General features: G+C 32.6%; 1 protein-coding gene across 1 annotated transcript; it reads left to right on the top strand.

Moving 5' to 3' along the window:
• The first annotated feature begins 9,941 nt into the window (after positions 1 to 9,941).
• Positions 9,942 to 12,744, top strand: LOC137806458 (serine hydroxymethyltransferase 4-like). The gene is made up of 3 exons (XM_068606597.1): positions 9,942 to 11,212; positions 11,308 to 11,409; positions 12,090 to 12,744. The coding sequence occupies exons 1-3, from the start codon at positions 10,144 to 10,146 to the stop codon at positions 12,332 to 12,334; spliced, it is 1,416 nt and encodes a 471-aa protein (XP_068462698.1). The 5' UTR covers positions 9,942 to 10,143; the 3' UTR covers positions 12,335 to 12,744.
• The last annotated feature ends 722 nt before the right edge of the window (positions 12,745 to 13,466 follow it).

Below are 13,466 nucleotides of genomic sequence, written 5' to 3'. Positions count from 1 at the left end.
CTACAATGGGATAGTGTGATATTACTTATAATTGGGGATCCTTATGACAATTAGAGGTTTTAGCTTCTTCACGAAGTTAATGGATTTGAATTTTATGTAATGTGTAGCTTCCATGGTTGTAGATCATCTTCCTAAACTGAATACTCCAATATGGATAGATTTAAGATTTGTGTTTTTCATTGTCATTGTATATGGAAGTTTTTTGGCAAATTGTCCCATTAATTTTGACTTGTTTGTGTTTTGCAAAATTGAAAAATTAATTCAAAATAGACTCTTATATTTTATTTAAAATTGAATATAAGAAAGTTTGCAGGTTGAAGATTCTCAATAAATTCTACAACTCTTTGTTTATAATAATTTTCGAAAGTCCAGAATCCAAAAAATTCATAGTTAAGATAATTTAAACTACATCAAACACAATAACCAAGAGAGAAATAGTATAAAACAAAACTTAATTACTCAACACTAAAACAACATAGACGGTAGTGGATGACAACTTCAATTGGTGGTAGCAACAATATAGCTGACAGTGATTATATATATATATATATATATATATATATATATATATATATATATATATAACCACCAAGTGAAAAGCTTCTCTCATGGCCTTTTATATAAACGAATTCTGAACCATGAAAAATATGTGGTTAGAAGCAAGAACGAAGGAGAATTGAAAGTACGATAAGTCTGTGCAAAAATGAAGAAGAATCGACTTCGAAATTCGAAAAGAAATTTATCGTATCAGCCTTCAAATGTATTTTTGTTTCAAATGGAATATCAAAACACAGAAACAAAATTCCAAATATCAAACTTGTTTCAATTTGTTAACTCAAAGAAATAAAAAAAAAAGAAAATTAGATTGTGAAATTAGTATTTTAAAAAATTAGTAATTAGACAATTTTTTCTTTTTGTTTATTATACTGTGTTGTAACAAACTATTGCATCACTAGTTCTTTTAACTCTTGTAATGGTTATTTAATATTCCTATCAATAATAATTTTGTACCGATCGCTTTATATTGTTATTATTATAGAAAAAAAAAACTCTGCGCTAGTACCTACATAATTTTAAATTAATCAAAAATAAAAGTGTAACTAATCAATTTAGTATGTTGTTACACAATTCCACTCTTATTATTCTGTCATAGTCTTTTTGTTATTCCATGTTGATTATGAGATATTCTTCTTTAAAGAATTTTAATTGTATTTTTTGAGTCCCAAGAGGAATTGATGTAGTTTGATGATATCTCAGAAAATGAAGTCATTGGCGATGGTGGTGAAGGAGAGGATGTTGCAGGGAAGAGGGATGATAATGGTCTAAAGCCTTAGTTTTTCAATTCGATGTAAATATTTTGTATAACCTTCCTTTTGGTTAATGAATGGCTATAGGCATAATTTTGTAAGTGACAATTGAGTTCTATCAAATATATTAATGAAAATAACTTTTTTGATATAAGAGTTTGTATGTTATGTATGATTGGTAACTGAATTTTATTTGGTATCTTTAGTTTGTTGATTATCTGCATTGTTGGTCTTTTTTGTTAATTGTTTATCATTCTGTTAAATTGTAGTTGGGAGGGATTACAGTAAAACCTTTTTTTGTCAATTCCTTTTTACTCAGGATGGATGAATGTAAATCCTCCTTAGCCGACTTGTTAGTTGGGAGAGATCATATTGAAATTTTCTTGGTCGAAATAAAGAATAACCAATCATGGAAATGATTTTTATTTAAGTGCGTTGTTAAAACCTTTTCGACCAAAATTCTTCTTTAAAAAAAATTAAATAAGAAAAGATTACATATTACAAAGTGAACTTTAAGTTTAATTCAATCTCATAAAACCGGCTTGTGAGATGAGGTTTGCACCTACTTATATATAATAAATTGTCATCATCTCTAGTCGATGTGAAATCTTCAATACACCCCTCACGCTGAGAGTGACAACTCGTGCGTGAGATAACATATTATGAGTAGTCCGATAACGGATGACCTGATAAGTCCAACAAACACTCACTAGGATAGGCTCGAAAATGACTTTAATATCATATTATGAAGTGGACTTTAAACCTAATTCAGCCCCATAAAACTGACTCGTGAGATAAGGTTTACACCCACTTATATATAATGAATTGTCCTCCTCTCTAGTTGATGTAGAATCTTCAATAGAAGTGAAAAATATAATGCATGGAATTCTCGATATTGATTCACCATAGAAGTACTCTATTGTTTCAAATTGTAAATTAATCTTATATATTGTTTCAAATTTTCGACCTATCTTCAATAATAATTTCTAAATACAAGTGATTACAAACAAACTAAACTAAAAAAAATCCGGATCCTATAATAAAAATATATTTGATGTGTGAAAGGGGATAGTAGGAGTCAACTGCCGAAAATCTTGGTATGAATAATGTATAAGGGAAGTGGGGGTCACACCACACTTGCATATTTCTCTTAGATCTTTGGAACTATTTCCTCATTGGTGTGTGACCAGTTGAGTATTTCTTCTTACATTACCAATCCAAAATATCTCTTGCAATACGTGTAACGTGTGTCGGTGTCGGTGTTCTAATTGTATACTGTTTTCTAAGGGAAAGAAACACAAGGTGTCATAAATGAGACACAAGCAAAATGAATGTCCATGTCCGAGAACGTTATTACGATTTCTGAGTAAAGAAACAAAAAGTGTGTGGTCCCACACCAATTAATTAGCTAGGTGTATGATTTTGGACCAACCAAAAATACTGCCACGCACAATCATAATTATTCACATATATTGTTTTACGAACATCTGCTTGTTAATAAATTAACATGTGTCATTAATTCTATTATTTGTAGGTTAAATCATGACCTCTATATTTAAGGCTTCAGATACACTAATAAATTTCTTATTTTTTCAGATATTTTCTTTCCCTAACTTCTTGTATTTTGAGCATGGTTTGTAGGAATCTAACATGTTTTTAGTTAAATACATAGAATTTAAACACGTTAACATGTAAAGTTTGAATTAACAAAGTGTATATTGAATTGCCCTTGCTAAGATTTGTTGTCAATTTTTTATTATTATCGTGATTTAATTTGATAACATATTTTTAAGTGAATAATAAAATTAGATTTACCAATATAATTAATAATATTTTTTTCTTTAAAAAATTTATGTTTAAGATACTAATGCTTAATATAAATTTTTTTATGACATGAGAAATTGGTGACGAACATTCTAATTTTTTAAAATTATTTAATTTTTTTTATTTAAATATATTTATAGTTATCGACCGAGATGTTAAGGTATGAATGGAAACATTCTAACACTCAACTCAGCTTAGGTATATATAATAAATTTGTAATTAACGAACTAACATTTATTTTGAAATAATTATCTATTTGGACTTTTGATGGTATGGGTCCCGTGGAATGATTTGATTCATACTTTGGTCACGTGGTTAATGATGAGATATTCTCCTAACCTATTCTAATATTTTTAGTTAGTGGGTATCCTTGTTTAAGTTGCTTAAAAATGGTCAAGTGGTCACACCTTGACATATTTTATACACTGGCTTTGTAGGCTTAAGGAGCTTGAAGAGTGACAAAAAGTTTTTATTTGCAGTCAAAGAAAAAATCATTTATTTAATTGACATAGCCTACTCCGTATACTAGCCCTAGGATCAAGGAGCTCAAAGAGTGACAAAGAGTCTTTATTTGCAAGGAAAGAAAAATTCATTCATTTATTTGCTTAAGAACATGATGCACCTATTATTAGTTGATTTTGGAGTTGAAATTGAATCAAAATTTGTGAGTTATTTGAAAATTTAAGTTGAGAAAAATGAAAAACATAGTTCATGAACCCACCAATGATGGTGTTAATTACCCCACATAGGGGTCAGTTACGATCACCCTCTTCCTCTATCCCTTTATGTCTCTACTGTGTCCACAACTTGCTTTCTTTCTAGGTTTTCTCCTCTCCGGAGGTACTACTGCCTCCATTTTTCTTCCCTTTTCACATATTTTTAAAGGTGCTAGACTTGCATCAATTCCTTTATTTCATCCCTTAGTGATATGCAATCATCTAGTTTCGATGATACCAACAATGCTTATTGTAATCAACATTCAGGGGGTCTTAGCACTTCCCTTCATGTAGGGATGAGCTTTGTGTTAAGTGTTTCTTCAAAGATGCATGTGTTAGTGTTTAGGGGAGTGTAACAAGAGAACCGAGCTCCTCTAGGTTGTATAAAATTTTCAACTTTTCGTCTAATCTTATCGAGGTTGGACACTAACTTCTTACACAAATTGTCGAAAAAGATCTCGGTCTCAAGGATGTGATGTAGTGCAACCTTAGGATTCATATTTCTTATTTTGAGTGTCAACTTTTCGTAATGCTATGAAAGGTCACAATGATTCCTCTTTTTCTTGTTGGATATTAACTAAGGCGATGAAGGTAAGATGATGGAAGTGATTGGTTGTGAAATGCATTCCAAACTTGATCATTATGGTAGCAAAATAACTTATTGAGGGAGTTGGAAACCTCATGAACCAACTCAAAGTGGCATTTAAGGGTGTTGGATACACATGGTGGAATAGAATCCTATATGTGTTTCATAAACATCGATGTGTTCATCAGGATCTGTCGTACCATCGTACCTATCAAGTGACAAAGCCTTCCAACTTGGTGGCAAAGGAGTTTCAATAACGCCATCAACAAAGAGGTGTTGTCATGACCCTACCACATAAAAAGACGTTTATGCAAACACATGATATAATGTTGTTATTGGCCTATTGTGCCTTTGATGTTGATGGCATATACAACAGTCTCAATATATCTTTTTTTGTTTCACTACACTCAGGTTTTAGATTAAACATCATGGTTAGTTATTCTTCCAGCCGTTGTCAAATCCTCACATTCTCATTTTATAGAGCTTCCACCTCTTCGACATTCCTCCTCTTCAAAGTCTCAATCTCCCTACGAAGCTTGAGCATTGAAGCGACCTATTGAGTGTGATTCTCCTAGTGCTCCTCAAGTTTTTCTTCATTGTTCGTTATGTTTTAAGGGGATACAAAGTTATCTTGTTGAACATCTCTTCTCATTCTCATAGTGGGTGTCAAATGTTCTTACTATATCAACATGACTTCTGCAAGACTATTAGATTTTCAATCTGAGATATTTTTCCTCCTTATCCACCTACCAAGATATATATGTTGGGGTGTGCATGCAAAGACACTCTAACGTTCAAGTTAGCTTATGTATATGCATACATAAAAAAATATGCAATTGATAAACAATACATACCTTGGAATCACCACCTATTTATACTACTTGTATTGAAATGTTGCTAGTTTGGAAGCTTTGAATGGTTTGATTTGTACTTCGACTTTATGGTTAACAACAAAATATTCTTGTAACTTTTTCTAATATTTTCAATTAATGGATAATCTTAATTAAGTTGCTTAATTATAGTTAAATGAAAACAACTCAACCTATTTAGTATCTATCATACACAACATTCGCAGTATATATCACACACAACATTCGCGCATATACAGATACCTGCTAATACACATACGAAATTGGTTATAAAAATACATACTTTAGAATCATCACCTATTACCTGTATAGCATATTTTTTACTACAAACCCTTTGAAATATTTGATCGGTACTTGGACTTTAAGAATAATAACAAGATATTCAACTTTATGGTTAACAACAAGATATTTTTACAAACTATTATATTATTTTCGGATAGTGGATAATCTTGTTTAAATTACTTGACTGTAGTTAAATAAAAACACCTTAACTTACTCCTTGTGTATTATATTTATATATATACGAAATTGGCTCCCTTATTCAATACTAGAACAATATTCAAATAGATTATATTTTAAATATACAAGTCATTCAAATACACGGTGTCGGTTCCTTTTTAATTAATAAAAAAGTGGAATAAATTTGAACAAAAAGAAAAAGTAAGTCACATTCCATACGGTAGGCATTTATTTAGGGTACGAGTGGTGATCCAAGGAAAATAATATAAAACTAAAAGATTTGATAATACAATAATTATTTTTTTTAAAAGTACAAGCACATTGGTGGAAAGTGGAAAAACTTGAGCATGTTTATAACCACTATCTTGAAAGCGAAAGAAAAAAGAAAAAAGAACATAACAAGGAAAAAACATGTGCTTGTGCTACTCGGTGTCTGAAGGGCACGCCCTTCTTCAACGGTCGCAATAGTTATTAATTCATAATAACAAGATAAAATCTCCATTCACTCCATGCATTTTTATATATATTTTAATTTCAATAATACTATTTTGAGTGGTGTAGAAAGTGTAGTGTTTTTTTTTAAATTATTTTTTCTTTTTGTTTAGAATTTTTAAAGAAACAAAACAAAATTGTTTATTTTTTTAAAATCGTTTTCTAACATGAAAAATAAATGGATGTAATTTGCTTTAGAATCATTGTGTTCTAAAGTTGTGGGATGATGTTGTTGGTTTAAAAGTATGACAACACTCGATCTCATCTTCCAAAATCATTCATTAACATAATCTTATCAATTGTAAGGATAAAAGTTGGATACTCCTTCATATCCCATTGGGAATAAGACAAAAATCTATCATTCCCTTATTTCTTTTTTGCGTAATTTTATATTATTTATGAACTAAATTTTAAATCAAACAATACACATGTTCGAATTATGATCTCGAGATATCTCATAATGTTAATAATCTCTTCCGCGATAACTAACATGAATCATGATTTTAACGTGTATTGAATTTTAACTTTTACTAAGTTGATAATGTAATTGAAATTGATTTTGGTTTGGTCACTCCCAAATAGACACTCTCCTTATCCCATGCTCTGTTTTGCTTCACGTGCACCCATTTTTATTGTTTAATATTGGAAATTATATCATTGTAAGGTGAAAAAATTGCAGTTATACTGATAGAACAAAAATTGATGTTTAAATTCATATTAAACAACCTAGAAAAAAAACTAGCGAGGTGTAAAAATACAAAACCTAGAAAAAAAAATCTACAAGGTGCAAAAGTGAAGTACAAAACACAAAAAAAAATTATCTTTGCACTGGGAAACGTCAATTACATTGAATCTTTTCATCAACTCTCCTACGCACGATCAAATGATGAAACTGTTTTCTCAAATGTTACAGCTGGAGAAGAATGGAAGTGTTGTGACTTGAATGGAGGTATCCTGGAAAGGAGGTATGAGGTGCAATTGAGGTTATTTAAAAATGTGAGGTTATACTTCATTTATGATTATTTAAATTTTTTAAAAAGGTTAAAACTAACATTTTAACAATTAATATGGAGGTGCAAGGAAATGTATGGAGGTGGCGGGAGAACTTTCCTAATTACAACATGAATTAAACAAGTTCTTTCCTTTCTACTATTAAGTTTTTCCTCTATGATAATTCTGTAAAATTTATTATGAAAAAATCACTAAATAATAAGTAATTTAAGAATAATTAGTTACTATACTAAAATAAAAAACTATTATGTTCAAATTGCTTAGAAATTGGAAGAGTTGGACAACACTGAACATGAATATTATGAAAAACTAGATGTAATATTTAACATAATCATCCTTCTAAACCTATATAACAAAAGAGAAGACTCTCCGTTAAAACGTAAACAAAGGTAGTTAATTATGAAAGAAAATTCAAAACTAATACAAAATGGTAAAACTGGATACCATAAAAAGTTAGTCTTATTATCAACAACAAAACTATAATATTACAAATAAAACTATTATATGTGATAAAGTTCCTTTTTTTTTCTTCATATCTAACTAGTTATATATTGAATTAAATTAAACAAATCAATGACCAAAACTATTGTTTTTTAAAGGCAAAATTAATGTTAAAACAATATATGAACAGCAAATTAATGTGATATGTTTCTTAACCAACGCATGTATCGGATGGTGTACCAAACTCACTAAATCAAGGTATTTGTCAATTAATGCTCGTTTATATATCCTAGACTAGATCCAGATGCAGTTTGTCCCGTGTTCTAAGAAAATAATATTTCATGGAATTTTGAGGGCATTGAGCTTCATAAGGTTGGTCATAAAGGTAGGTATTTGAGAACTTATATTAGATGGTTGGAACTTGGAAAGTGCATTGAAAAACTCTTACAATATATGGCAATGGGAGATTTTAAGTCAACCAAACATCAAAATCTGGAATTGTTAAGTATGAAATATTTGCTTCACATTTGAACTAAGAATTTCTGGGCCACTTTGGTAAAGTTGTTCAATCAAATGAGGCAAAAATGTGTTTGGGGGAAAGGCTCAAAGTGGGTTGAGTGGTTCGTATTCCATCTTAATCCCTCAAAGTAAGGTAGCATAGAAGATTTATATATTAAAAATTAATTTCAGTCATGTGTTGTTGTTGTGATGTGATTTTGGTTGAATATGCGTGCAGAACATTGACTTCATTCAAAAACTAAAATTAATCTCACAGACTTATTGGATTTTCTATGCTGCTTAATTTTCTGAATCAAAATTTATTGGTAAGTATAAGATGTAGTAGTTCTCAGTCATATTCGAAAACCTACAAATCAACCACCTCATCATCTCAGTGAAGCAAGGTTTTTGGTAAGAGGGTTGGTGGTTTTGGTGAGATTAAATTGGCTAAATTGCCCTCACCAACTCCACTGCTACCAACAACAGATTCGTGGGAATTGGGAAAGAAACTTTAAACCAAATCTTGCTGTGACGTACATGGTGAGAGAGCATCACATTCAGGTTTTCATAGAACAATTGAATTTCTTGCTTTCAACTTGATTTGATGTTAAATGAAGTGAGGTAAAGCATTTGATGTTAAGCATTTTCCAAATCTAACTTTTCCAGTGTTTCACAGCTTTGTAACAAGTCAAACTTGTAGATCTACTAGTGAATGCATGCTGCACTCCTTTCACACACAAAACACTGTTTCCTCATTTTAGTCAAAAGAAGAAGCATTCTAATAACACAATTCTTGATCCTGTAGTTTTCTGTTTTCTTTTTACCTTAACAAATCAACTTTTGTTCTTTGCCGTGTGGGTTAAACAACTGTTCAGTTATTTCGTATCTTGTATGAAATACTAAAAATGTGTTGTTAGGTATGAAATCAAGACCAATTGGGTTGGACTGATTAGACATAATGTTTAGTAAGTAAATTTAATCATTGTACACACTTGAAGCGCAGCTGAACATTGTTCCGTGACTTCAAATGGGAGATTATTGAGTATGAAGTCAGGATCAATTGGGTTGGACTGACTAGACACCAGGTTTAGTGAGTGAGTTTAATCATTGTATCTTTTATAATATTTATTTAAAGAAAAAATCATTGTACTTGTAATTCATACGCAACAGGAAAGAAATATAACCTAATAGTTATTCGTATGGATGTAGGTTGCAGAAATCTTCTATCGTTAGATAACCTAATAGTTATTCGTATGGATGTAGGTTGCAGAAATCTTCTATCGTTATTTTTCTGCAGTTAATTTGTGATTATGTGTTCCTTCTGCTTAAGTTTTTCTCATCATGTTTGGTCAAAACTACATCCATGTAAAAGATATTAAATAACTTACAATATATTTTGTATACATAGTTCAAGTAATAATTAGTATTCGGTAATTTTAATATTATAATTAAATAATATTGACTCACGAAAACAATTTTTTTTTATCACAACTCGTCCACAACAAAGTAGAATCATTTTGATATAGAATCCTCCAACATATTTTCTACGTCTATTCTTTTTTTATTTTATTTTTTGTAAAGTTGATGTCACGAAATATATATTTAGAAAAAAAGTAATTTGTACACGTTAGGTGTGTCGGAAAAGGATTTGAAATAAATAGAATTTGCATAATTAATATTAAGCAATTAATAGTAAATCTAGAAACGAAAAAACAAATGGAAGAAGTGGTTGGTTAGTGAAGGAGGACCAAGAAAACAAGTGGACACAATCATCGTGGAAGTAACTAACAAAGGTGAAGGAGAGGGTAGAAGTGTCCATTCACACACGTTCTTACCTTTTAAAAACACAATCACATTCTCCTCAACCATTGCAACACTTTCTTCTCTTTCTTCTTCACTCACTCACTCAGTTACACATTCTAGGTTCATTTTCAGCATTCATGGATCCGGTGAGCGCGTGGGGGAACCAGCCTTTGGTCACGGTGGATCCCGAGATCCATGACCTCATCGAAAAGGAGAAGCGCCGCCAGTGCCGCGGCATCGAGCTCATCGCGTCGGAGAATTTCACCTCCTTCGCCGTGATCGAGGCCCTGGGGAGCGCCCTCACCAACAAATACTCCGAAGGCATGCCGGGAAACCGCTACTACGGTGGCAATGAGTTCATTGACGAGATCGAAAACCTTTGTCGCTCACGCGCTCTGGCTGCCTTCCACCTCGATGTTCAATCGTGGGGTGTCAATGTGCAGCCCTACTCGGGCTCCCCGGCCAACTTTGCCGCCTACACGGCGGTGCTGAACCCTCACGACCGCATCATGGGGCTGGATCTGCCCTCCGGTGGTCACCTCACCCACGGGTACTACACCTCCGGCGGGAAGAAGATCTCCGCCACCTCAATATACTTCGAGAGTCTTCCTTACAAGGTGAACTCCACCACGGGGTTCATCGACTATGACCGATTGGAGGAGAAGGCGCTGGACTTCAGGCCCAAGATGATAATCTGCGGCGGCAGCGCTTACCCTCGCGACTGGGAGTACAAACGCTTCAGGGAAATCGCGGACAAGTGCGGCGCACTCCTCCTCTGCGACATGGCGCACATCAGTGGCCTTGTGGCCGCGCAGGAAGCTAACAACCCCTTCGAGTATTGCGACATTGTCACCACCACGACGCATAAGAGCTTGCGCGGTCCCAGGGCGGGCATGATCTTCTACCGGAAGGGTCCTAAGCCGCCCAAGAAGGGGCAGCCGGAGAACGCTGTTTATGAATTCGAGGACAAAATCAACTTCGCTGTTTTCCCTTCTCTTCAGGGTGGCCCTCACAACCACCAGATTGGGGCCCTCGCCGTGGCGCTGAAACAGGCCGCGACGCCTGGGTTCAAGGCATACGCCAAGCAGGTGAAGGCCAACGCCGCCGCGCTCGGCAAGTTCTTGATGGGGAAAGGGTACAGTCTCGTCACCGGTGGAACGGAGAACCATCTTGTCTTGTGGGATCTGAGACCTCTTGGATTGACTGGTACACGATCGATCCATTGATCCATTTCCTCCTCCTCCTCCTTCTGATTTCGATCTGTTGCCAATGTCTTAACAATGTGTTTTATTGCTTCGCAGGGAACAAGGTGGAGAAACTTTGTGATCTATGCAACATTACCGTCAATAAGAACGCTGTTTTTGGTGACAGCAGTGCCTTGGCCCCCGGGGGTGTACGAATTGGTAACTCACTTCTTTTCAATGTGCTTAAGTACAGATCTTTCTTTACTAACTCTGTTGAAAACAAGATCTTGGATTGTGTCTATCCACACCCTTAATTTTTAATCACAAAACTCATGAAGTTTCTTAAGTAATTTTAGTGACGTATTTGGATTGGCAGTGAGAGATCCAAAATCATGGTGTTGCAGTGTAAAATTGGAAGCAACTCTGTGTGTAAAATTGAAATCTTAATTGTTGTTTTCAGTTAGGATTATAATATGTGCAGTAAATAAGTTTATTTAAGATTAGCAGCATATTTATTGAAGTGAAATCTAAGAAAAATGCCCAGAACACGGACAGCTAATTTGTAATTGTTTAATGCATTCATAACACGGTATTGTAGTTGTGGATTAGTTTCGGAAGAAATTTTATTGCGGATGTGTTCCAATTAATGCTTTAACAATGGTGTAATAGTTCCTGGTTTACCATTTTAAAAGCATTTTGAGTTGTTGTTTATGCAATATTACTGGCAAATCAATTATAACCTAGTGTCTTACTTTTGATTTCTTGTTTTCTCAATATTTTTAACATTAAAGTGAAGTATTTTGACGAGTTTACCAAAATGCTTTGTTTTAGCTCCTGTTTCTGCATTTTTCTGAGATGTTTGTTTAGCACGAATATCTGAGTGGAGTTTGTGTGAACAGGTGCCCCTGCCATGACTTCTAGAGGTTTGGTTGAAAAGGACTTTGAGCAGATTGGTGAGTTCCTTCACCGTGCCGTGAGTCTCACACTGGAGATCCAAAAGGAGCATGGGAAACTTCTAAAGGATTTCAGCAAGGGCCTCGTGAACAACAAGGCTATTGAAGATCTCAAAGTTGATGTTGAGAAGTTCTCTGCCACCTTTGAAATGCCCGGCTTCCTGGTATCTGAAATGAAGTACAAGGATTAGTTTCAATCATACAACTCTCCACTTAATTGTGTCTTTCAAAGTTCAGCACAAAGTGCACCAGTAGATGAAAGGGAAATAAGTTTCATCCTTTTTGAGAGTGATGGGATTATAGAGATGGTGTTTCAATTCAAAAGTTTGAAGTGTCTTTGCCTTTCTATTCATGTTTGAATTTTTAGCCTGATTAATATCATTTTTTTTCTCGTCAAAAAAATCCAAATAATACATGTGCTTTCTTACTTTTCCCCTATATGTTTCATGATCTACAAATTGTGCTCAAGTGAACACAGTTTCAATCGGGTTAAGCAAGAAAAAGTATTGCTCTTTGAAGTTTGTTTCTATTGTAGGTTCAAACTAAAGCCCTATTACTATTTGTGGGACAAGTTTATCCTAACGATCTATCATCTTTCTTATTCTCTCATTGCTCCATTGTTCTCACCTCCAATTTTTATTTTTCAATTATATCTGCAAACTCCCATGAATTCTAGTTAAACAATAAGGTAAGCTTTGCTTTCCAATTTTTTTGGTCTTATTGTAGATTAACGGATTTGACTTTTGTAACTGTAAAAAACGGAAATAAAAATTAATTTAAAAAATAATAATACTAAAATGTCTATATTTATTAAATAATTAAATTAATTACAAATATTAAAATATCTGTATTTATTAAAGCAAAGTTAAATAATTATATTAGTTAAGAATATAAAATGTCTATGTTTAAAATTTAAATTAAAACATAATTTCAGAAAATTAAAAAATGTTCATTTAAAAAATACTTTTTGTAAAAAATTGAATAAAATAACACTTTTATAAAATTTAAAATAATTAAGAATATTAAAATTAAAATAATCTACATTTATTAAATCTAATTAAATAATTAAGTTAATTACAGATATTAAAATATTTGTATTTACTGAAGAGAAATTAAATGCTTAAATTAATATAAAATATTAAAATATCTATATTTTAAAATCTTAATTCAAACTAAATATTTTAAAAAAAGTAAAGATTTAAAAATATATCTAAACAGATTTAAGAAAAACTAAGAAATTGTTGTTGAATGAAGAATTTCTTACCTGCAAAATAAAAAATCACGATTGCGTTTCTTTTGTTCGAGTTAATTATTTGGTATTCA

This window comes from Phaseolus vulgaris, chromosome 3, assembly GCF_000499845.2.
Source record: "Phaseolus vulgaris cultivar G19833 chromosome 3, P. vulgaris v2.0, whole genome shotgun sequence".
NCBI classification, from domain to species: Eukaryota; Viridiplantae; Streptophyta; class Magnoliopsida; order Fabales; family Fabaceae; genus Phaseolus; species Phaseolus vulgaris.
The sequence above is the reverse complement of the archived record's forward strand: the minus strand, read 5'-3'. Positions and strand labels throughout refer to the sequence as shown.